General features: G+C 43.5%; 1 protein-coding gene across 3 annotated transcripts; it reads right to left on the bottom strand.

The window, feature by feature from the left end:
- Positions 1–1,634: 1,634 nt before the first annotated feature.
- CASTOR2 (cytosolic arginine sensor for mTORC1 subunit 2) lies at positions 1,635–25,293 on the bottom strand. Of its 3 annotated transcripts, none has more exons than XM_068135436.2 (9): positions 24,963–25,293; positions 24,651–24,721; positions 19,179–19,375; positions 16,684–16,816; positions 14,024–14,147; positions 3,035–3,148; positions 2,276–2,379; positions 2,021–2,115; positions 1,635–1,850 (listed from the first exon to the last, which is right to left on the bottom strand). In XM_068135436.2, exons 1-9 carry the CDS (start codon positions 25,073–25,075, stop codon positions 1,785–1,787), a joined length of 1,017 nt encoding a protein of 338 aa, XP_067991537.1. In that variant the 5' UTR covers positions 25,076–25,293; the 3' UTR covers positions 1,635–1,784. The 3 variants fall into 3 exon arrangements, with proteins under 3 accessions (XP_067991537.1, XP_067991539.1, XP_067991538.1); XM_068135438.2 differs by having other exon boundaries at positions 2,297–2,379; XM_068135437.2 differs by having other exon boundaries at positions 3,035–3,145.
- Between the last annotated feature and the right edge of the window lie 1,883 nt (positions 25,294–27,176).

The raw sequence follows: 27,176 nt of genomic DNA, 5'->3' as shown, positions 1-27,176 counted from the left end.
TATATATATATATATATATATATATATATATATATATATATATATATATATATATATATATATATATATATATATATATATACCAAGGTGGGCGATGGGGTGGGAGGAGCCAGCATACGTACAAACTGACATGATGGAGTGACCTGAAGAACCGAGATAAATTTACAACAACTGAAGAGCAATAATTAAACAAAAAGTTGAATTACCATATCAGTTTATAATAAACAAACAAACAAAAAGACAATCTCTTCCGAGTGTCAGAAAAACAACAAAAGCAAAGAACCTACAGAGCCCTCCGATCTCGAAGCTAAAATGCAAGTCGATATCGATTTGTATAACAATCAAAATAACAAGCCGTGGACTTTTTACAGAGCGAGTGCAATGTACTTTGAGGACAGGAGAAATAAAAGAAAGAAAAAGATCATCACTCTTGTCCATAACGTTTTCTTCCCCCTCCCAAAGCCCCCCCACCCCATCTCCTTCATAAACCCAGCTCCTGTGGCCCCAAACTAGATCAGTGACGAAAGGTAGGTGGCACGGATCTCTTTTGGCACTTATTTGTTTACTTTCATCGAAACAAAGCTAATGTCGCCACCACAAAATGAAGTAAGAAGAATGTCCCCCCTTCCCCTCACCTCCCCCCGCCCCCCTCCCCCCCCCAAAAAAACCCAGAAAGATGATGATTATCACAAACCAGTGGAAAAATGAATAATGCAGACGTCTTTTGCTATTGACCTACAAGAAGCATTTAGAGAAGAAGGAAAAAACAACGGTAATGTAGTAGATTCCAGATGCAAAACGAACTGTCACACACAAAACGAGTAAAAAGGTTCGACCCAAGCTCCAAAAAATAAATTGAAAGGAAAGAAGACATCGACAGGAAAACGAACACGCATATACATGCACACCCTTTACATTTTTCCAATGCCTCCCAACCCCCTTCAACAATGACTAATCTCACCTGCTAGTTTCTCATATAAACTAGCCAAGGCAATTGTGTGCAATCTTTGATACCTTTATATTAATGCCTGACCAAAGTGATACAATAATAAACTTATGGGTTTTCTCTAGTGTTACACGTTGCCAAAACTGCTACATTGCTGTGTAGTTTGTGACTGCCAAAAATAAAAATAAAAATAATCAAAATAATAAAAACTCTCTCTTCCCACAAGAGGAAAGCATCACCACTTGGTGGTGTATAAGCTCCCACGTCCACCCTCGCAGTCACAGCCACACGGTTAAGTGCAGTGCCTACCGATGTAAGCCGGGGATCAGATCTGGGACACTTCGGTGCCGCAACAGACCACCGAACCCTATCGTGCCAGAAACACACTGTGTTAACCTCACCACAAGGAATATGCTGCACTGCTATGTCCAATTACCTAGATCTGGATCTCTCTCTCTCTCTATGGAAGTAAACTTACTGGATAATAAAATGAAGAATGTATCGGAAGGGAAGGTGAAAAGGAATGAGAGAGAGAAAAATAGGGATGTGAGGAAATATCGAAACAAAAATGAAAAAAAAAAAAATTCAGACAAACAGTGCATAATCTAACTATTTAGCAAGTCACATTATTTCAGGTCTGACAGCACTAGTTATTGGACCGAACTAGCTCAGTTCCTGAAGACCTCCAAATGTCTGCCTGCTTGGTTTTCTGAGAACTTCAGGAGACTGAGATTGACCGCAACTCATCCCAACAGGTCTTCCTTCGTGTTCTCTGGCACCCTCACTTCTGCTCCCCAACTTTCCCTTTCCAACCACCTATTTCTGGATTGCCGGGTCGTTATCTGGAGAGTTCAGGTCGGAACGTGAGCAAGGATACTGCATTGTCAATCTCTTCTTCGGGAACCTGAAACGGCAGAGGAACTTAATCGGGCCTTTATCCTTTAAAATTTAGAACTCCAGCAGCTTTACAAAAAGAGCAACGGGTCTGAACCAACAGAACCAAAATGTCAGCTCAACAAGAGAAGACCACGTTGAAGGGCCACAAAGTGTTATAATTGAGATGCGATGACTCACCAAAGCGTGGTCGAACTTGTAAGTGCTGATGTAGTAAGCAAGGACGTCACCTGATGCAAGGGGCTCCGAGATCTGAGCCACGATTCCACACTCGTCTGTGAGGAGTGAAGGTATAAAACGGGGAATTGAAGCCAAAGGAAACCCCATCGGGCAATGTTTGTTCTTATTGCATGAAAGAAAAACGAGCAATGAGACTTGAACAGCAAAGCGAAAGTTTAAATACATGTCAAACGAAAAGAAGGAACTTGGTCGTACAGAATTTAGTGAGCAACTGACCAAAGCCAAGAGGCTGGCCCCCAATCCGAACCATTTTCCACATCTCATTAGAGGACGACGTGAACAGCAGGTTGTTGGGAAATCTGTAAAGGAAAGTAGATAATGTAAAGGTGACAATAACGTTTTTTTACAATCACAATGGAAAAGTGATTGCAAAATTCCACTCCGGAGTAATAAGGGTGCTTCGATTCATTGCAAGCGAAAAATGGTGCAATTTTAGCCCTGCCCACCTGGGGCCCACCCTGTTTCCCCCACAATTTTAGCTGCAATTTTAGCCGTTTCCTCAAAGTTCCCCCTTTTCTTTCTTTTTTTTTGTGTACAGGATCGAGGCTCGTGAAAGAGCGAACATTTATCACACAAAAAACATCAAACAGACACAAAACATATAATGAGGGGAGCGGTAGACAAGATGGGGAGAGAAGGGGAAGCACACAAACACAGCATTTGAGAGCAGGGACATCGGGAGATCTGTGGGATCTTTCTCCCCCAACGCCCCAAATCAGCCCGCATGGTCCAAACATGATGAATTCCCCGATTCCATCTCCTTCAAACATTCTTTCCGTTCTCTCCCCAGTCCTCCTGGACTTCCCTTCCCACACTTCTCTCTTATCCTTCCCTCGATTACTTTTTCTAAGTTTCATATTCTCAGAAAAATAAGTGAACTATTCTCAAAGAAAAATACATTTTATAAAGGGAAATATTTCCTCGTCCATCAATATTAAACCTCAGAATACCCACCTGTGCAATGTTTGCACGTCCATGACGAGCGAGGCATAGCCCTCGATCAGCGAGAAGGAGAAGAAACTGATGTGTTGCGAATTATCCTCTGCTGTTGACACCGTGTCTTTACTTCTAAAAAAAAATATTTGAAAGAAAACAAAACAAAATTCAGGTGAAAATCAGGTATTGATACCACAAAATGGTACAAGAGATCACAATGAAAGGTTTTTTTTATCGTATCTCCTGCTCATTTTAAGTTGAGCGGCACTGTGATCATTCATGTGACTTCACACCACACTTTCAAAATGGCTGCACCTCTCCACCACAAGATTCAAAACACCTCACCACCACGTAAGTAAAAACACCTCACAACCACATAATTAAAAACACCTCACCACCATGTAATTCAAAACACCTCACCGCCACGTAATTAAAAACACCCCACCACCACATAATTCAAAACACCTCACCACCACGTAATTCAAAACACTTCACCACCACGTAATTCAAAACATCTCACCACCAAGTAAATAAAAACACCTCACCACCAAGTAATTCAAAAAACCTCACCACCACCACATAATTCAAAACACCTCACCACCAAGTAATTCAAAACACCTCAGCACCACATAATTAAAAACACCTCACCACCACGTAATTAAAAACACCTCACCACCACATAATTCAAAACACCTCACCACCACGTAATTCAAAACACCTCACCACCACGTAATTAAAAACAACTCACCACCACATAATTCAAAACACCTCAGCACCACGTGCTTCAAAACACCTCACAACCACGGAAACAAAAGTTTGAGGGAGTAGTTCAGTGACAAATATGTAGACATAAAGATAGATGTACCTGCGTTGCTGTTTTGTCATGGTTTACACTAATCATAATGCAAACAATTATTTTGCACAAATGTTTTTGTAATATACGTGATATTACCTTTTATAAACAATTGAAGTTGAAGACTTAAGTTGAATTTTTATTTTTATTTTCAAAAAAAATCTCAAAAAAGAAAACAATATTTTTTCAAAAATTTCAAAACAAATACCCTTAGGACATAGACACGCCATGCTCCCACCTTGCCATGCTGAGGTGGGTGCATACCAGAAGCTTGGTAGGATTTCACAAAAGTTTAAGGGAGTAGTTCAGTGACAACACAACACAAGACAGACACTGCACAGATACATGTATATCTATATATATTTTAAAAAACACTGTGTGTGTGTGTGTGTGTGTGTGTGTGTGTGTGTGTGTGTGTGTGTGTGTGTGTGTGTGTGTGTGTGTGTGTGTGTGTAATGTTACCGATAGACACCTAAACGGAGAGGCTTACGTGCTTGATATTTGACATAGACATGGCCATTGAGCGTGGGACGAACATGGCCAAACTCAAAATATTTGACGATCCATATTTTTTATTCATATTTACCTCAGCGCATTTCAGCGAAGTACCCGCTAATCTCAGCCGGTTCCAGAGCAGCTCGCCGATTCGCTCAGAGCGATCACGTGATGTTCCATCCCGTCACACGTCACACGTTTTTTCACCTTTTATGCGATCGTGTTTTGTATCGATTTTGTGCGATATGAATTAAATGTCTTTGAAACAGCTGTGAAAAGTCTTTCCACAACCCTTCCGTAACCGATTGGAGCAGTTTATTGCCGCACAAAATGAGATCCGCGAAGCGAGTTGGTCGAGCCGTTTCGCTCAGAGCGATCACGTGATGTTCCATCCCATCACACGTCACACGTTTTTTCACCTTTTATGCGATCGTGTTTTGTATCGATTTTGTGCGATATGAATTAAATGTCTTTGAAACAGCTGTGAAACGTCTTTCCACAACCCTTCCGTAACAGATTGGAGCAGTTTATTGCCGCACAAAACGAGATCCGCGAAGCGAGTTGGTCGAGTCGTGCTGACCAAGATGGCGACACGGCGGCTTCACTTTTCACGGAGTATGAGCGTTCTATATATTTTCAATTCAGTGCGCCCGTGATTTGTGGCATAGACATGACCATTGGGCCTTCACGGTGTAATTTGTGTGAGGCTTTTGTCCGAGTGAGCTTGAGTCGAGAGGGCGAATGTACGGGTTGGGAATGTACGGGTCTCCCTTCCCCCGCCCGGCAACGCCGGTACTGGAGGACGTCACAGGATCGGTGAGTCTCCAAAATCCGCTTCGTGCTGTTGCGAATATGCAGGACTATGTCCGATTGTTGTGCTGCTCTCCGACCATGAGAACTGCAACGTCATTGTTGACTGGCCATCCCCTTCCCTCTCCCCCTCCGTCCCCCCTTCCCTCTCCCCCTCCGTCCCCCCTTCCCTTCCCCCTCCACCCTACCCTTCTCCCCTCCCCCTCCCCTCCCTACCCCCTCCCCAACCCCCCCTATTCTCCCATCCCCCCCCATTCCCCTCCCCTCCCCCGCCCGGCAATGCCGGGTACTTCTGCTAATATATATATACAGTGGTACCTCGGCTTACGAGTGCCCCAACGTACGAGTTTTTCGGGATACGAGCCGTCGCTCGGGCGGTTTGTTGCTTTGGGATACGAGCCGAGAAGCCCGAGATCCGATGTACGAGCTCAAAAAATTTATTTTTTTGAATTTTCCGGTTGTGGCTTCCGGTTCCGGTCACGTGGTTATCTTGCCGTGAAAGCATCTCTGCTTGGATATAAAACACGCAATCGTCGAAATACATGAGCGAGGAATCTCCTTGCTCCAGCCGGTGACGTCATCGGCGGGGATCCCCGCCTCCAGAGTGGCTGGTCACGTGACCGCCAAAGCGTGTCGCGCGTGCGGGTATAATGAGCTACACCTGTGGATCACGTGACCACGGAAGCACGCCTCGCTTGAGAGGCATGGCTTTCGGTTTGCGTTTTGCTTTATAAGGCGCGATAAATGGGCTTTTGAGTGTTAGCGGTTCATGGCGTTGACGGTTCATGGCGGTTCATGACGGTTCATGACGGTTCATGACGGTTCATGGCGTTGACGGTTCATGGCGTTGACGGTTCATGACGGTTCATGACGGTTCATGACGGTTCATGACGGTTCATGGCGTTGACGGTCAAAAACCCATTACATCAATTTTACCAGGCACTGTACAGTAAGTACAGTGGACACCAAATGCACGGTGGAAGGCTAGAAGTAGAAGATCGTCCAAGACAAGTGAGAATAAGCCATACTTTGGAGATGACGTCATTCGCTGGTCCGATAACCAAAGATGTGGTATAAAAAACCAGGTGAGCTAACAATGCAGCAATGAAGGAATTCGGCCAAGGCACCGGCACACAACGACCTACCTACATCGAAAGACTCAATGCCAATGGTGACAGAAGCCAAGACGGCCGGCTTAAACACCGCCGAAAGACCACGGTGTACCAACTTACGATGCAGAACATCTTGCACTTAATATGATGACAACAGGTGCCATCCTCTGACGTACCATTACAGGTACAGGTACAGTACACGTGAGCACAGAGCAAAAGTTCACTGAAACCGAGATTAAGAAAAAAGAAAAAACACCTCGTGGTCCGTGCTCGATATCCGAGTTTCAATCTTTTCAAACACATGATGCTCTCGGTCACGGTATCTCCTGCGAGCTGCTTCTCCTTCAACCACACAAACAACAACTTCTCCATATCTTCATGGATAGAGGTCCGGAGCTTTGAAATAATCGTAACGCCCTTGGCTGGCGTTATAGCCTTTATGGACTCCTTCTGCTTCAAAATCGTACATATCGTAGAAGGAGTACGATCGTACTGCCTCGCCAAGTCGACAACACGCACACCTCACCTGGCATGCTCTTCTCCTCTGCTTAATAAAACCAGTTTATTTCTTTACATTCTCTTGTATTATGTACAGTATATACGAGGTCGTGCTTGTTTATACATTATTTGTTATTTATAAAGTACATTTTTGTTATTTAAAAGCACCTAACAAAAAAAATTGGTGTTTTTTTTTTGAGGCTGGAACGGATTAATAGCATTTCAATGCATTTGAATGGGAAAATTTGCTTTGACTTACGAGCGATTTGGCTTACGAGCTCCGTCACGGAACGGATTAAACTCGTAAGCCGAGGTACCACTGTATATATATATATATATATATATATATATATATATATATATATATATATATATATATACATATACATATATATACATATATACATATATATACATATATATATACATATACATATATATATACATATATATATATACATACATATACATATATATATACATATATATATATACATACATATACATATATATATACATATACATATATATATACATATATATATATACATACATATACATATACATATACATATATATATACATATATATATATACATACATATACATATACATATATATATATACATACATATACATATACATATATATATATACATACATATACATATACATATATATATATACATACATATACATATACATATATATATATATATATATATATATATATATATATATATATATATATACTGTATATATATATATACAGTATATATACATACACAGACTTGGCATTTAATATGGAATTTTTTTTTTTTGTGGGGGTGAACTTACTTTTCAAGATGTCTTAAAACCAAAAGTTCATTGGAATTATGTTGAAATTATTCTAGATTTTGTTAATGTGACCTTTAAAAGAAACAAAAACCACATTTGACATTTCAAAACAAATAAATTGATCAAAATAAAAAACAAATAAAAACGAGATTTGCCAAGGTTTGGACAGGAATCGCTTGCCATGCAGTGACAATAGTCTGCTGCAATTCACGCACAGAGGTGGGCTGCTGGTCGAAGTTGTCGATTGCGTTAATTCTGCCCACAAGTTCTCTATCGGATTCATATCCGGGGACATGGCAGGCCACTCCATATGCTCTACACCACGGTCAGAAAGAAAGTGTTGGATCATGCGAGCACGATGAGGCCGTGCATTGTCATCTTGGAAGACAAAGTTTCCTCGAAAGGCTGCACGAGCAAATGGAAGCAATGTTTCTTCCAGAATGACCCTGTACTTGAACTGGTTCAGGTTTCCATTCAGAACAACCAGGTCAGTTTTGCCCCCTGCATGAAAAGCAGCCCAAACGGTCACCCCACCACCTCCAGCTTGGACTCTTGGCACTATACAATCTTTGTTGTAGGCTTCATGCACTTGTCTGCGCACTCGGACGCGGCCATCTTGACGATAGACCAGAAATCTAGACTCGTCACTGAAGATCACGTGATTCCAGTGTCCTGGCTGCCATTGACGGTGCTCTCTGGCCCACTGCAATCGGCGCTGGCGGTGTTGTCTGGTCAGGCGTGGCTTTCTCAGGGGACGCCTAGCACGATAGCCTGCTTGAACCAGTCGTTGGTTGACTAGCCTTCTGGATACAGGCACATTTGTCAGTTGCTGCCACTCAGCCCTAAGCCGATTAGCTGACTTGGTACGGCCATTGCGGACTAACCGGTGCAGCTGGCAATCATCCCTCCTTGTGGTTCTGCGGGGACGTGCTGGCCTCGGTATTGGAGTAGGGACACCCCTCTGAGCATTTCGTTTCAGGATCTTTGACACCTGACTTTGAGTGATGCCATACTGCCGAGCAATAGCACGCTCTTTCATGCCGTAATTTCGTAAAGCCACCACTCCATGACAAACAGCATTGTCGGGTTGACGGACCATCTCCAGAGGAAGCGGCAATAACTTTTGGAGATGTGCAGCAGTTGTTTTCCACTAATACAGAACGCAACAACCCTTGTATACCCGACTGTGAAGCCAATCATCAAATGCACCTGTCCGTACATTTTGCCACGCCACCTGTGATATAATCCTGTTGTTGACTTCTTGCTGCGACAGACAATCAGTGACATGGTTCTTTTAACAAATAAATCACCAAAATGTAAAAGAAACTCACCAGATTGATATACTGAGTTAAGAAAGGAAACCCAAGTCAAGAAAAAAAATATTCCATATTAAATGCCAAGTCTGTATATACTAGCTTGGCTAGGCTCGCTGCGCTCGCCTCACCAAGCGTTGTTACTAAGTAACGGGCTTAATTTAGCTGAGGATAATGACTGTACCTGAGTTGATGTGTTGTCATGATTTACACCAATCATAATACAAACAATTATTTTGCCCAAATTTATTTGTTGTGTTTGTGATATTACATTTTTATAGGCAATTTAGGTTGAAGATTTAGGTTGAATGTTTTTTTTTCAAGAAAGAACCCCTCAGCACATACCGAGGGGAGGGGTAGGTGCAGACTGGAAGTTTGGGACAATTACACCTCACCACCACGTAATTCAAAACACCTCACCACCAAGTAATTTAAAACACCTCACCACCAAGTAATTTAAAACACCTCACCACCACGAAATTGAAAACACCTCACAGCCATAAAACACGTAATAAAAACATCTCACCACCACGTCATTTAAAAACACCTCACCACCATGTAATTCAAAACACCTCACCACCAAGTAATTCAAAACACCTCACCACCAAGTAATTTAAAACACCTCACAGCCATAAAACACGTAATAAAAACACCTCATAGCCATAAAACACGTAATAAAAACACCTCACAGCCATAAAACACGTAATAAAAACACCTCACAGCCATGAAATTAAAAACACCCCACCACCACGTCATTTAAAAACACCTCACCACCACATAATTCAAAACACCTCATCACTAATTCAAAACACCTCACCACCACATAATTAAAACACCTCACCACCACATTATTATAAATACCTCACCACCACGTAATTCAAAACACCTCACCACCACGTAATTAAAAACACCTCACCACCACGTAATTCAAAACACCTCACCACCACGTCATTTAAAAACACCTCACCACCACATAATTCCAAATACCTAACCACCACGTGATTCAAAACCACCACAACGTTATTAAAAACACTTCACAACCACAGAAACAAAAGTTTGAGGGAGTCGTTAAGTGACAACACAGACACTGCCCAGATGTGTCGATATATAGATAAATGACTGTACCTGAGTTGCCGTTTTGTAATGGTTTAAACCAATCATAATTCAAACAATTATTTTGCACAAATGTATTTGTAATATATGTGATATCACATTTTATAAACAATTGAAGTTGGGAAAAAAAAAAAATTGGAAATTTTTTCAAAAAGAATACACTTAGGACATACCGACGGGAGAGATATGTGCATACCAGAAGTTTGGTACGATTTTACAAACGTTTGAGAAAGTAGTTCAGTGACAAGACAACACAACACAACACAGACACTGCATATATATATATACACATGTATCGGGTTTTTTCCAGAAACAGCTGCATTGAGACACACATGACTGAAACGAAACTTTAATAACTACTTATGATAAGGCCGAAAAAAATATATTGCTGGTCTCTGGTCAGACCAAAGTTCCAAAATTGATGCGGCGATGCGGTTTTTTTTTTTTTTTTTGCCGCGTCGCAGACGCTGCTCATAGAGTGCCCTCTGCTGTTGTTGTTGTTCTTCTTCTTGTTCTTCTTCTTCTTCTTGTTCTTGCAGAGAAGACAAAACCTCAAAGCTCCACCCATTCTGGGAACCATAGCTCCACCCATTCTGGGAGAGCCTTCATATAAACAAATATCCACCATTTTATTAACTCGCATAGCTTTGAGGCCTGTTTTGTAGGCCCGTGGTGTCTTCCTCTCTCGCACAGTTTTATTTCAAATCAAATTCGATATATCATTTCATTTTTCACAGTCGCTAACATAGTTTTAGACTCGGTTGAAAAAAAACTGGAAGAAAATCCGATGAAAGTTGCCCTTTATAGAACGAAATGAATTCTCAAAGGCCTGTAACTTCAAGTCCATTGAGATATATATTTTTAAAATCGCGGCATGGTCAGTCATACACCGCCCGAAATAACAGACGGGAAAATGCCGAGATATATTAAAAATTCGTCCATTTGATGACAATCGTCACGATGAAATATTTAATTTATACGTCGTCACAATAATGTGGAGAGAGGAGCATAGCTTCGTTCACGTGTCGCCACACACGGGAAATTGCCGAGATATATATTTTTTAAATTGCGGCATGGTCAGTCATACACCGCCTGAAATAACAGACGGGAAAATGCCGAGATATATTAAAAATTCGTCGCCACATACGGGAAATTGCCGAGATATATTTTCACTTTGCACAAAAATAACATCAAGTAATCGAATCAATAGGAATGTCCTGTGCCTATAACATCGACGTTATAGGCACAGCTGCATCTAGGCATTGTGTAACACCGACGCGGCTTTTGTTTTAATTAAACCTTTTTGTACTTGTTTTTTTTTGAAAAGCATGGATTGCACATATAAAAGTGTTTTGTGTGTCATGCCTTGCGGTCCTCCTCGTCTGCTGTGGCGCCGTCCAGAGAGAAATTAAAGACAGCCAATGGGACTGGTAGGCCTTTTTGTAAATAATGAACACAAGCTTAAGTTATTTTAAAATGTATTTATTCTGAAAGTCATTAAGTTCTTCAAGCCTATTATAGACTGCCATTTCGTTCTCGAGATCGCCTAGAAGGCTCGAAGTACCATCAAACATTCCAATGCGTCGATCGCATCAACACTGCGCATGCGCAAGTGGTCTAACAGGCCGATGGTCTCCCACGATCTCTTCTCCCAGTCCACCAGATTATCACAGACACTTACAAATTCATGACAAACGAAATGGTGAGGGTGAGTTTTGAAGGGGAGGGGTGAGGGGGGATATTTGAGGGGGAGGGGTGACGGGGGAGATTTGAGGGGGAAGATTTGAGGGGGAGTGGTGAGGTGGGAGATTTGAGGGAGAGAGGTGAGGGGCGAAATTTGAGGGGGAGGGGTTAAGGGGGAGATTCGAAGGGGAGGGGTGAGTCGGGAGTTTTGAAGGGTAAGGGTGAGTTGGGAGTTTTGAAAGGGAGGGGTGGTTTGGGAGTTTTGAAGGAGAGGGGTGACGGGGGAGATTTGAGGAGGGGGGGGGAAGATTTGAAGGAGAGGGGTGAGGGGGGAGATTTGAGGAGGAGGGGGAAGATTTGAGGTAACACCCCATTCAGCATCCCCCCACCTCATGACCCCCTTATATGTAACACCCCATTCAGCATCCCTCCACCTCATGACCCCCTTATATGTAACACCCCATTCAGCATCCCTCCACCTCATTACCCCCTTATATGTAACACCCCTTTCAGCATCCCTCCACCTCATCTAAACGAGACCACCCGCAGCTCTCTCGGCCTTCTGGTTGCTTCACACGAACCCGACAAAGAACGTCTTCGTTTCAATAAATGACAATATCCAGCCGATTGGATTCATGACGTCACGGCACACAAAACTACTCATATCCTTGGAACGGCTGGTTGGATTTGAACAAACTAAAGGACGTTTTGTCGAGCAGAACCGTGCGCGAACGTCGATACCAATGGCGACCCTCACAGACCCGTATTTCCCGAGATAGCGCGCCGGCCCGGCAACAACAGGCACGCGATGTTGTAGGTACCGCTGGAAATTAAAAAAAAAAAATTGTTGACGCGCAGGATCAAAATCGATGCGCGCGCTGACCAGAGACCGGAAATATATTTTTCTCGGCCTAATGTTACTTGAAGTCTAAAATATCTCTTTGCATTTCATTTGGTCACCATCACAGTTAGTTCTCTTTTTAAAATGAAACAGAATTTCAAAACAAATTTAAGACAATGGATGGAATCAACAGAATGTTGATCAAAGGATGCTAATCACCATGGAAATCAAAGAAAAGCTGACGTTTTGGGTGTTAAACCTTCATCAGTGCAAAAATAAAAATAAAAAGCTCCAATGAAGGGTTAACCCCTGAAATGTAAGCTTTCATTCTATTCCCACAGCATCACATCTCTCTGTCCGATATTCTGTGCAATCCAAAGCTCTCAACATCATTGGGAATCTTTTGCGATTAGGCTGAAGCACAAGGCCTGGCGCTCTTACATAGCAGACAGGTCGGTGGCTTCTCTGTTTTCTACAGCCTGTCCTCCCGTCTAGCTCCTTCTGCGCTCCAAGCCCGCTGATCCTTCCCAGTCCTCAGGACGGACACATTCTTCCAGTAACCCCGTCCTGGTAAAACTCTCAAAATCCAGGATATCCCTTTCCCACACACGTCTACTCAATATTTTTGCTATTTTCTCCCATTTGTGGTACTGCCTGAGGCCGTTCAATACGACCTTTCACGCCAAGGCTTCTAAGCAAGCAGTGCACTGTTATCTGACATCATTCTCCACATTTAAATGCAATATTTTCTACTTCATTAACCATAACCTACGATTTTCAAGTAGCTGTGTTTCCTCCACCTCATCCAGTCTCTCTCTCCTCTTTTCCTGTTTGCTCATCCTCTTGCTTGTTGTGTCCAGCTGTGGCCCCACTGTCAGGGCGTTACCTTTATACCCTCTGTTATGTGGCTCCTTTATGAGCTGAGATTTTATGCACAAACCAAAGAATTGAAAAAAGATAATTGCTAGATATGTTCATTAAAATTTTTCACTTCTGGGGAGGCAGCCATGTCTTGTTATTATTATAGTTTGGCTGAAACAAGCAAGTGATGTCACTTGCATTTCCCAGCCAACCATGAAAAAAATATGACTGCCTCCACATAGACTGCTTGGAAATCCATTGAAGTTGCAATGTTTTTGCATTCGATATCAAAGCTCACAAAAGAGCAAAGTGGTTAGGTTATTATATTGACAATGGGGATGTCAAGTTTTTGCTTGTGATACCGTGTTCCACATCCGAGTGTGCGTAAAGTGAAAGATTTCACAATATCAGATCTAATAATTCTCCATTTGTGGGTTGTTTTGTGTTTTTCATCAAGCTTCAACAACCTTGAAATGCAATTGATGAAGCGAAGGATACCTAATAAGTATACTACACACAATTCGCATTTCATGCTCAGACTGTAACACCAACCAGATCTCTCTCATCTCTCCTCCCCAACCACTGACCTACCCGTCGGAGTAAAACATGATGTCCATGAGCAGTGTGGCGACAGATGGCAGTGTGGCTGGATCCAGGCTTGTGATGCAGAAGCGGTTCAAAGGACAGGCGAGCGGGTGTATGATGGGCCTGCGGTCTGGTGATGTGATGTCGGAAAACAAGTTAGAACACATATATCTACCCCCACCCCACCACAAATATCTGATATACTGACTCTTGGAACGAAAAAAAACTCCCAAAAATAAAACAATATCAGTTTGGTGTTTTTTATTTTGCATTCCCCCATACAAACTACAACATCACTACAGTAGAACACCATTCGATCACGAATCTTTGTAGCGTATTTCAATCGATCACGTCAAAAAAAACATACATAATGCCTTCGGTGACGGGGGAATTAAAAACAAGAGGGAGAATTGTTTGCAATACATTTCCCTACCAAATTTCAGTTTAATATGTTGAAGGTTAAGGGGGAAAAGTCTGGAAAACTGACCCATGTATAATGTGATATTTTCTTAGCTTAAAAAGGGCATAACCATGAAAAATTGGTGAAACGCTCCAAAACTCAAACTGTTTCTGTAACTTATTATAATAAAGCCATGTACCAAGTTTCAGTTGAATATGTTAAAGGTTATGGAAGAAAGTGCAGAAGACCACAGGTTTACAGACAAACAGGCAGAAACACACAGAGAGCAAACCTATAGTCCCCTCCAGGTAGGAGACGAATAAAAAAGCGTTAGGACATCCTTTTGCATGAACACCACCTTCTTTTTGACTTGTATGCATGCCGATTCCAGGTGACGTCAAAATAAAATGCGACACTGCACACCTTATTCCTCCGTTCTTCCCGATTCGCCATCTTGTGTGGCATCGATTTTTAATCGCATTGGAATGATCGTGAGTCAAAGTAAGGTGACTGATGTGTAAGCACTCTACAATCGAGTTTTAAACCAATCCGTTTTTAACTTTTTTCTTCTACTTCCACTTGTTTCGCAAGTGAATGTTTTGGTCAATGTTTATTCAGCTTTGTACCATTATTTCCTGATTGCATTACTGTATTTGTTTTATAATAACATAGATGTTCATTTTACTTTGTTATCCGCAGTATAAAACCAACAATGGTATATTTTTATTTGCAGAACCATGTGGAAGTGTGTGGAACTGAACCCTGTTATTCCACTGGTTTGTATTACACCTGCATTGTGTTTCAACTTATCACGTGCGCCAACAGAACTTAAGAACTCGAAGTGGTGTTCTAATGCATTTCCATTATATTTATTTGTCTTTTCTACAGCTTCTAAGGCTCATGATAGAGCTGTCACACATGCACAGACACAGAAACAGGTAGACTTCAGGGAAACACAGCCCTTGGCCTTGGGGGAGGGGAGGGAGGTGGAGGGTCTAACTTCGCAGAACACACTGGGTACTGGCAGTAGTTTTCTCTCCATGGTCAGCACGGCATTTTCGGGATGAATCTCACCACCCTTCCCCCCTACCCCCTCCAATGTGATGCCAACCCACAATTTGTCTGTACTTAATTTTCTGAATGCTGAGCATCAAGAGAGGAAGCAGCACCTTCTAATTTGAAAGTCTTTGGTATGCCACAGTTAGGGTCAAAATAGAACCGCTGAGCTCCCAAACTCGGTGGCTGCTTTAACTACAATGACACAGGGGTTGGCATCGTGATATTCTTCCTTATAATCTCACTTTAAATTTGCGACATTGATCAGTTGCAATAAAGGAAGCCATTCTTTATAACCAACATTATTTTCAGCAGTTCTCAGCATTTTCAGCATTTTCAGCAGTTTTGAATTATGTGGCAGGGAGGAGGGGAAAAGGGGGGAGGGAGGGGGGAAGTGGGGGAAGGGGTGGGAGGCAGGAGAGGAAGGGGGTTCATATACTGTATATGCTGGTGGGTGAATGTGGCTCACGTTTCTGAGTTAAATGTGATGCCGATCAGGAAGAAGAAGAATCCGTACTACCAAATACATACACTTCCGGAATTGTTTAATTTATTTGTATTCAAATGTCTGGTGATTGTTTTGTATTTATTTATGCGAATGTGTACTTGTGTATAACTGTCATTAATTTTAAAAGGCTGAGGCACTGTCAAGTGATTTGTTTTTTTTAAACTCCAAAAAAACGATCTCCTTTTTTCCATAATTTTTTTTTTGGCCTAAAACACTCCCAGGCACTCACTGATGAACCTCTGAAAGTTTGACGAATATCCGTTCAGTCAACTCTGAGAAAAATGGCGACACACAGACAGACAGACATACACCTCTTATATATATATATATATATATACACGCACACACAATTTGTAGCCCTCACCTTGAGTGGCCTTGTAGGCTTTGTGGCGGGAAAAATTCCATTAAAAAAAAGAAAAGAAAAATGTATATATATATATATATATATATGAGTATATCTGCCCTACAATAAGCCTTGGTTCTTTCAAACAAACGAGACAAAGCTAGGACATCCACATCATATATCCAATGTTGCCATCAATCCGGCAAGAATTTGCTTTGCCTTTTGTTATGGCAATATGGTAAAATGACCCTCAGGGAAGAAAAAAGATACACAGGATGTTTCACAATTAAAGAGAGAAAAAAAGATAAAGCCTCAGCCAACAAAACACAAACAATGTAAATATGTACGTTAGTGCTCACTATTCTGAGGCTTGACAAAACCGTTGGAAACAGCAGCATTATCAATGGCTTCCATCTCGCCATCAATCTCACGGAAGATCGCAAACTCTGCTGACAGTGTGCGCACCACTGTCGGGAGGTCTCGCTCACGAACCTAGAACAAAGAAAAGTGTCATCATGAAACATTGCACAATGCTCCTTGGTCTCATTCACCACATGTATTGAATTTTTCTACATAAATAGCAAATCAATAATAACAAGAGAAGTTGAATGAAAGGTGAAGCAAAGAGCTCACTCACCCACCCACCCAACCGTCCCCAATCCCACAAACGCTCTTACACATCCTCACAAAAGCACTATCGTAATCTCAGGGATCAAAACATCAGAAGCATAGGACAGTTTCACATAATAGCAGCTGTGAGATAGGCCACGGGATCAGTCAGGCATGCTAAGCCAATTTTAAAAACTCTGAAAATTTGGGGGTAACCCTAAAACTGCCTGTAACACGATGCCTTTGCAAGGCCTCAGGTAAGTGCCAGCAACTGAACCTAATTGACGGCTATGTTAAAACGACACCAAGACATGAAAGCAAGTAGTAATAACACTCCCCGGTTGCTTTTCTAACTGAGATTCTGCAGGTCGGAGCATGTCAATCTGGTCAGTGGGTTAAAAAAAGAAAAAGCTGTGGTTTGCAGACACGTGCGAAGTCGACTCAACCAATGACGCATAAACTGCACCGCGTGGATCAATAACCCAGCCTCATGCAAGACTGGATAAAATTAGCTGTTAACTACCTGATGATGTCTATATTTGGATAAGGAGTTTGGAAATCGAATTTGGAGCAATATACATATGTATGCGGATCGAGGGGGAGGGAGAGGTGGGGTGCATGGTGAAGGTAAATGGAGTAAAGATTGGGAGGAGGCAGCAAGGGAAATTGGTGGAACGAGAGAGAGAAAGAGAGATAGACAAGGCTTTGACCTGTTTCAAATTCCCATCTGAGCTCGTAGCTCATAGAAGTACAGCAGGCAGCTAGACTACAAGGCTGTGAAGACAAATTTGGTCCAATAGGCCTACAGGCCCACTCGTAATAAACAAAGATACCAGCTTCAAATCCCTTATGTTACGTCGATTTGTCTATCGTTTCCCGACGTCGTTGTCCTGCATATCATACATGTACAAGCCTCTCAATGCGCTTGAGGACATCACATCACAAACCAAGTGTACATCAATTTGGACGCATCTTGCAATTGTTGCTGGATAGACAACAAAATGGATTCCGATAACGGTTACCGATCTAATTAATTAATTAAAACCTGAGTTAATAAAACCGATCAAACGTATGGAAGCAAATGTTGTGCTCGCCAATCCCTGGTCAACGATGACTTTCATCGTTGAGAAAAGAAAACTTGGTTGTTGAAGGTCTGGTTTTTGGTGAGGGTCAAGTGGGAGGGGGTGGGGGGGAAGGGTTCATTTGAGAGGTGGCACAATTTACTTTTTGGTTTTTTTTCCTGCAGGTAAGAACAACCATTACCATTAGGGGGAGTGACACAACTTCCTGGTAACTCTGGGTGCTGGTGTCACCATCTGGTGACGGCATTTTCTTTCTGCTGTCAGCATGACATTTTAAAGGAGAAATCCCCCCTCCCACCCCCCACCTCCCACACCCCCATTCCACCCATGGACACAAACCCACAGAGTTTATCTGTGCTCTTAATGATCAGTGGCAAGCGAGGCAGCACCATAAAAAAAAAAAAATTGAAACCACTCGGCCAGCGTTGGAATCAAACCTATCCAAAATGCCACCGAGTCTGCTTGACCATACTTTTGACCCACCTCCTTTTGACCCACCTCCTTTTGACCCACCTCCTTTTGACCCACCTCCTTTTGACCCACCTCCTTTTGACCCACCTCCTTTCAGACAAGCATCAACCAGTTTGAGTAACCTCAGTGCAACTTGTTTTTAATATTCTCTTCAGATTGGGGTAGTGCTGCTTTTACACAGGTAACATTTTTGTAACCACTCAAAGTGGCTCAGAAAGCTGGATTGAAAAAGACTCATTTAAAAAAAAGTACTCGTTGGAGCTACGAAACTCGGCCTTCATCAAAATAATTTTGGAAAAAAAGAAAATAAAGAGGAAGAAGAAGTACTTTTGTGCAGGTTCTTTTTAATCCATTCAAATACAATAATTTCCCAACAGCCCATGGTTTTGAATAATCTCACTTCCCTGTAAGTCAATGCACAGTGCTACCCAAAGGCCATGTAACTCGCAAACTTCCTGATGCTGCCACAATACTGGTAACTGATGTGGTCGTGGCATCGCCTGGGCAGCTGGGCAGACATCTCCCATTGGACTTGAGATGCAAAAAAAAAACTTCCGCAGTTCACCCTAACTTTATATCAAACAAACAAAACCACAACCAAACAGGAACACCGGCTGGCCTGATAAAATAAGTACTTTATGCGAAAAAAGAAAAAAAAGAAAAAAGAAAGACGTGCATCCAAACAAACATACCAGGATGAAGTCCGTTTGGTAAGTAGAAAGCATGAAGACCGAGACATTGTGGTCAGCTAATGGTGCAATCACAGACTTGGCGATCTTTGTGACTCCCACAGCAGAGGCAGCTGCAGGGCTGTGGCCACCTCCTGAAGCCACGTTAAGTGCGGCCCACGTCGCGTCAGCCACGGTAAGCCGTTCGGATGCTGGAAACTCTGCAGAGATATGGCACAGCAATGGATTGTGAGAGTGAGAGGGGATGAAATGGAAGCTGAAAGAAAAAGTGGAAAGGCAAAAAAAACAAAAAAAACAACATACCATCTCAATAGTGAGCAATCATAATCTTGTCTTGCTTTAACGGCATACTCAGATTACCAGGATCTATATATGCCACGTAATCCCCCTCCCGACTGTCGACGTCGCCCATCCACCAAGCCCTCTTTATAATCAATCACAACAATTTGACCAATAAATCAGTCCATGGAGGGTAAACCGAAACACTCCGAGGTACTTACTACACCTGCCTTGAGCTATGTAATCTGTTGCACAGAGTCATTCGGAAGGGGTTGTTAAGCCAGCTGTCCTATCTGCTGCCATTCGCTTGTGGCTGTTAAAGATCCACTGGTACCAGCCAATTTTATTTTTTAAGAGCAGGCTATTGGGTACAGGCACCCTGGCTACAAGTCCTGCATTTGGTCATCGGCTGCTTCGCCACCACCCTGCGATGGGACCAGCGAGCTGTCCGGGGGAAATTCTCAGCAGTATTGGAATAACAAAGGAGATACCATAGGAAACAAACCCACAGCAGTGGAAGAAAGCAACGCAAGTCATTACCCACTTAACAACGGAGCCTCTCACATTGCCAAGACCTGCATCACCGAGGGCGATTATGATCTTGAAGTTTTTGTCGTTCCCAAAATGCTGGATACAAAACATATTTTCCAGCATAGCAACGAAAAAATAGCTATAGCTGCCCACTACCGGCCTGTATCTTTCGATACCTGCCCGAGTTGGGGAGATTTTGATCAGCGGGGAGGAGGTAGGCACATACCAACAGAATCCACCGAAATGTCATTCCAGCACATGCCTGCAGTCAATTATAGAAATAACTGGATGGTTGGTCCAAATTAAATCAAATATCATTAACAACGTATTCAACGGGTCAGGAATCCAACATTACTTAGACAGCAACAAAAACTTGAAGACATAATGAACCTTAGGCCAAAGCAGGTCTTGTCAAGCCTGATAATTCATTAAAAAACTGGAACAAGCAATAAGAAAAGGAATAAAGCAAAGCAAGTGGTATGAATAAAAAAAATAAATAAGGAAATTAATGTTATCATTTAATAAAAGGCCTTTTGCTGCCAGGACATTTGCAGATTAAAACTGTTCATTGGTCAAATCTTGAAAAGTCCACAGATATATATATATATATATTGATATTATATATATATATGCCAATAAAGTGTACAAATAGAAAAGTAGAGTTCAAAACAAAATTTGTCTTCTTTTGTAGCCAAAAAATAATAATGAGACGAAAACGAAATCAAACCCGAAAGGGCCATAAGTAAAGGCAGCTGCAAACTTGAATGAGGGAAGCTGACAAGCTCGTGGCGGGGGTGATTGGAGGAGGAGGGAGGGAGAAGGGGAGGGAGGGAGAAGGGGGGGGGGGGTGCGGAAAAACAAGGGGAAAAATAAAATAAAATAAAAAAGATTTCTGCCTGGCAACAGAGCGAAGGCTGGCGAGCCAATCGGAAGGATGGATTTTGTGGCGGCAATTACAGCCGATTAGGCTGTTGGCAAGGCCGGCAGCCGTGCAAGCTTGTGTCCACAGAAAGGGTGCGTGTACACACAGTCCTTTTAGACGACATTGGCACAAGCGAGATTGGCTTAGAAAAGCAATACCAGATACAGGGTGATGTAAGATGGAGATTTGAAGGGAGGGAATGGGGGCTGGAGGGAGGGAATGGGGGCTGGAGGGGGGGGGGGGAGGTGGGTGTGCGAAAAGTTTTGCAGTTTGCAGAGAGCGAGGGAGACGGTCTTCCTCAAAGACGACTAAAATTTAATGGCACAGAATCTGCAAAGCCACGGCTTTGAAACAACGGAACAATAGCTGCAGCCGCGAGTTAGCAATGGCAGCAACGCAGGGCCAGTCTTCTCGGAGAAGCTACCTTGCCTCGTCCGGCATCGCCTGCTCGACATCTGCTTCTCGTTTGCTTTTAAAACAACAAGGCAGACGTGCACAGGCTAAAGCTGGGCCACTGGCCTCGGGTGGGGTGCTGACATCAGCCAGTTCACACCACCTGCCCTTTGTCACTGCAAATCTTTTGGAAAACATCCAATCTCGTTGCTGACATTCCCAAAGCAAAGCAGACTTACTATTTTCACCGAATACCAGTCTGTGGTACTTGTGGATCCCACAGCAGTAGTGCCAAGACAGCTCCGCTGGTGTCGTTAAAGGGGAAATTTCAACGACGGACCTTAATAAATAATATGCAGAATCTGCAAAAGTATTGGCCTTAAAATGGCTCAACAAACAAATAAATGTGGGGTCTCCAAGTCCTCAAAAATTGAGGTTGTCTCAATTGAGCCTGGTGTTGGCTTAGCGGTTAGGGTGCCGGCTTGGGATCCTAGGATCTTGGGTTCGAATCCCGGTCGATCGCTGAATTAATGCCAGGGAGGTTGACTCAGCCTGTCATCCTTCCGAGGTCGGCAAATTGAGTACCAGCTTGCTGGGATGAATGCTCGCGGTGTGTACCCCGGTTTAGAATAGGTACACCGTATCCCTGCGCATCGCGCATCTAGGCGCATCGTAAGAGGCGACCAAGGGTTGGCGTCAGGAAGGGCATCCGGCCATAAAAACATTGCCTCAAACAGGGAACCACGATTGTCATGGGGCCCGCAAGGCTAACCCCCGCTCTAGCGGGGAAAATGGCCTTTAAAACGATCATTCATATATTTATTTTCTCCAAGTCCTCAAAAATCGAAGGATCCCCAAAAGTCACTGAATTGCACGCTTTCATTTCCAAGTTGGAAGGCCTGAACAATACATATTTTAAGGGTATCTGTCACGACCACACTTGGCCCGTCGATGCCAACATTACCCTCCCCTAGATCTTTAGACTCCCCCCCACCTCCATTCTTTCCTTCTTATTACTACAATGTCAAAAACTCATGGAGAAACTCATTCAGAATTCCATCCAGAGTTACGAATATCTTCTTCTTCACTTGCAAATGCATCAATTTCAACCGGTAGGATGTCGAATCAACAGTCTTGCTTTCCTCTTACAGACCAGAAAATGAACGCGCCAAACTTTCAAAATCGTTCACCAGGAATTTGAAATGTATCAACCATCAACCGTAGCAGCGTGGCGAGGGGAATTCTGATACACCCTGTATCTTCGATGAAGGGCAAAAAACACTGGTAACCAATGGACAAACAAATTACATGGGATTAGAATATGGGGTCATGGCATTACGAGGCAAATGGCTATATATGGGAACATCAAACAGGCCGCATTTGGCTCCAAAAGCCCACAACTGCACCAGCTTTTCTCCAAAACCACAAAAAGAATAAAAATTGAACAACCACATGGACACTTAACCGTAAATGAGACTTTCAGCACTCAATGTTTGGTAGCGAAGTCAAGATGTAGGTAAAAACAACAATTAACCCCAAAGATTCAATCCGAACATTGAAACCTCAAAAAAAGCAAAATACAAAGGCAATTTGGCAAAATGCCAATCAGAGTCACGATTCAGACAAGAAGCAAGGAAAGGAGGAAGGGGTGGGAGCAGGTGTTAATTCACCTTCATGTTTGCCAACTCAACAATGACAAAAAAAAATCAATACATTAAGTGAGGCCTGGCAGTTTACAATCACGGGCCAAAGACACAGCTAAGCTGCAGAAGTTGGTTTCTTTAACCAATTTAAGAAAATAAAACCCCAGAGAAAAAGGGGGCGGGGGTGAGGGAGATGCCTGAAAAACAAGCACACCCTCTTCCAATCAGGAATCAAATTGCACTGATGTAGTCACTTGAATAATAAAATATATAACCACCTTTAGAGGCCATTTTTCCCCGCAAGGCGGGGGTTGGCCTTTTTCGGGGACCGTGGTTGTTGTTGTTTTTCGGTCCCCTTTTTGAAGCAATGTTTTACGGCCGGATGCCCTTCCTGACGCCAACCCTTTTTGCCGCCTTTAACGACAAGCAGGGAATTACCAGTGTACTGGTACTCAATTTGCCGACCTTGGAAGGATGACAGGCTGAGTCAACCCCCCTGGCGTTAATTCAGCGATCGACCGGGATTCGAACCCAGGATCCTAGGATCCTAAGCCGGCACCCTAGCCGCTAGCCCAACACCAGGGTTGTTGGGCTAGCCCAACGCTAGCCCAACGCTAGCCCAACACCAGTCACTTGAATATTACAACATATATATATATATATATTATTGCGCAAGGTGACAAGAACAAAGTTGGGCCCTGTGGGTAAAACAAATAAACAAATTACGGAATCGCAAGTCACTCTTGTTGCATCAGATACTCTCAGCGACGCTTGCAGGTAAACAGGTCCTTCATTAGGAGTCAACACCACAACCCGAAAGGAAAAACGTCTACGTCCATCATGACTGGGTATGTCCATGAAGGGGAAAAGCCAAATGGTAATCCGGTAAAAGATAGCCTGTCAAACAAAACTGGGCTGCCTCAAATAACTCATATAATTATCAGGTGCTTCGGTCAAACTTCTCGACCATATCCTTCATGTCGCACGTCAACTCATCGGCTCGGTGCGTACGACCCACAGATCAGATCACCAAGTCTGCAGTGCCCCCCCCCCCCCCGACCACCCCGCATTCTGAAAGTGCAGGTTCAAGTCCTATTTTCGATACTCATCTGTTTGACACTCCATCAATTAAAATCAATGGAGATGGGAAGCCTGGTGGTGGCTTAACGGTTAAGGTGGCTGGCTTAAGATCCTCGGGTCTCGAGTCCAAGCCCCTGCGATCGTGCCGGTGAATTAACACCAGGCGGGTCTTCTCAGCCTGTCATCCTTCCGAGGCCAGCAAAATGGGTACCGGCTAGCTGGCAAGGGGGCATTGCATCAGAGACACAGCCGGCCCCCAGAAAATGATGCAACCACCAGCCGCAGGCTGCAACCACCACCCAATACAATGTAAATGACTCCAAAAAAATTTATATTCTCATCCTCAACAGTGGAGATCAGGAAGATGAATGTATCTATTTTGTAGATGGCAATAAATAAATAAACCAGACATTTAAGTCTTAGCAATCACGTGACATAAAGAGACGGGAAATAATCAATGATTTACCTTCGACAGTACAAACAAAGGCCCAATTGTGAAATTCAAACGGGGCCGTTCATCATGTCCTCGGTGTTGTTTTGATTCACTATAAGCGTTTGTCGGTTCGAACGGGCAAAACAGGACCAAATCAACAGCTACACATGCAACGTCCATTTTCCGCCTCTGACCTTTGAGGCCTTCCTCGTCCACGATGAGGGTGTAGTCTTCAGGGGTTTGCGTGAAGCTGAAGAACTTGCACCTGCAACACAACGGGACGGCATCGGTACATGGACACAGGTAGCTGGGCGTACACGTACGTTTGACTAGTTGTGCGGGTCTACGTAACAGGTGAGCACATGTGAGCACAGGTGAAGACAAAAATTGCACTTAGGAAAGCAGGATCCCCTCAAATACCATGGAAACTCCCTCTCTCCTCACCTTTGCAGATCTACAGTGAGAAATATCGCGCAAGGAAGGTGGAGGAGGTCGGGATTATTCACCTGGTCTTCTCAGCGAGAAAGGCAAGCTTGAAGACTCCGTGCGTGCAAGCGTGCAGGTTGTCCCTGGGCACGCTGGCGATCTTGAGCCGGTGGTCGAGGATGTGCAGCTCCATAGCAAGTGCCGAGGGGGCTGGATCCTCTTCGCAGTTCCTGGGCTTCCTTCCACTGCGGGCGATTACACTTCAAGCACAAGAGGGAAGAAAATAACTTCCTGGAAAACGTACTGTCTCGCGAAAGGAAAGGAGGCAGGGAGCACGGACTGGATAAGACGGACAAGAAAGACAAGGCAGCAGAGAAAGTACGAGAACAGAAGAGAAAAGCAGCCAGACACAACGACACAGTGGAAGCACCACGCCAGCTGTCTCACAGGAACCGCCCCGAGACGTCGCCGATTGGTCCGGTGGCTTGACGCTCCGTCGATAGCCACGCCCTACGGGTTTGGATTGCGTCACTTCTCCGAGTTGTCATTGGTCAAGCCTTTGCGCCACGTGACTTCTCCGGCCAAGTGCGCCGTGCGTTCGAGGACCAAACCCACCAATGGGATCCCGAGCTTTGCAGTGTGGGAGGAGCTGGGTTTTTCCACCAAGTCGATGTGTTCGTTGTTTACCACTTCTTCAGTTCCCATTTTTTTTATTTTGACATTTTAAAACAACATTTCGGATTCTTCGACCGTTCAGTTGCGCAGACGCGATGTTTTTTTCCGTTTGCAATGTAAACCTTTTCGCCGTTTTATATCACACAGAAAGTCATTTTCTGCTATTTTTACCACAGAAAACGGTAAAAAAAAAAGATGTTTTTACCACAGAAAACGTTTATTTTTATTTCTCACACACAAAATCGTTTTTTTCATCCTTCAATTTCCAGCTTCGTTGGGCGAGGGAGGATAAGAAAGCGGGAATGGACGGTCCGGTGGTCCCTTTAATCCTCGTAAATCAGATGATGACGTTTCTATCCGACGTAACGAAGTGAGGAGCGGATTGTCTGGAATATCGGGAAAAAGTTTTCATTTTTTGGGAAACGACACCGGTTTATAATTTTTTTCCCTTTGTCGGCCGAGGATTTCATTTTCAACCTGTCTGCACGGGTTGCTGCGCGGACGGAGTTCACCGGGCACTGGTTGTGACGTATTCGATGGGCGAAACCATGGTGATTTTAACGGTGGGGAGGGGGGGACGGATGAATCGAGTACTTTGCCTCTCAAGTAGTCACTCACGGTAAATGAACTGAGGTACGGTGTAGATGGATATAGATTCACAATCCAACGTAGCTGGGAGGGGGTGACGTTAGCCAAATGCACCCCTAGAAATGTTCGACGAAATAGTGCTCAGTTCGACACCCCCCTAACACCCACCCTCTTCCGTCAGCCCTCCTATCAATATCCCACGTTCGACGTTCTTGAGCGTCTCATGTCCCTGAGCTCAGCATAATGACAGACTGTAGTGTTTATAATCAAATTGATGTAAACACGCCAGGTGCTATAATGTATCGGAAAAAAGAAAATATACATTTATTTCATTCGAACAATCATAGCGGGACCAGATCATAGTACCGAATACTGGAACGCATTTCTTTAATCTACTGCGTTTCATTCACATGGTAGTGCAATGTCAACATGACACACACTGGTTTTATGTGATTTTTTAAATACATGGTCGAGGCTCATGGAAGAGCTATGACAGAACAGATCAGGACACCACATGGCAAGGGGAACGACAGAAAAAGAGGAAATGCCGGCAGCAGGGCAGAGGGAGGAAGGGCAACGCAAGGGGTGAACAAGATGGATACAAAAGTAAACTAGAACGGCATTCAGTAGAGAGCATACCTCCACCTGGATGGCCATATCACTCAATGGTGAAGAATCACTTTTAAAATTCTACTAGCCGGATCCGAATCCGGATTTTCACCAAAATGTAATCATTTCGTCCTTGTCACATTGGCTAACTCTCTGCAAAATTTCGTCCGAATCCGTCCACAACTTTTGAGATATTTTGTTCACAAACGGACAAACAAAAAGACAGGGATGAAAACATAACCTCCATCCACCTTTGGTGGCAGAGGTAAAAAATCAGGGGCTTGCCTCCCCCCCCCCCCCCCCGCAAATAGTTATTTACTTTCTTCTCCGTTACGTATATTGTGGGTCATCCACCTTTGGTGGCGGAGGCAAACATTTAGAAGGGGTGGGGGTGGTTTAACGGGTGGAGAAAAGATCATGGT

This window comes from Myxine glutinosa, chromosome 14, assembly GCF_964187855.1.
Source record: "Myxine glutinosa chromosome 14, kmMyxGlut1.1, whole genome shotgun sequence".
Taxonomy (NCBI): domain Eukaryota; kingdom Metazoa; phylum Chordata; class Myxini; order Myxiniformes; family Myxinidae; genus Myxine; species Myxine glutinosa.
Note: the sequence above shows the minus strand (reverse complement) of the source record. Positions and strands in the feature narration are given on the sequence as shown.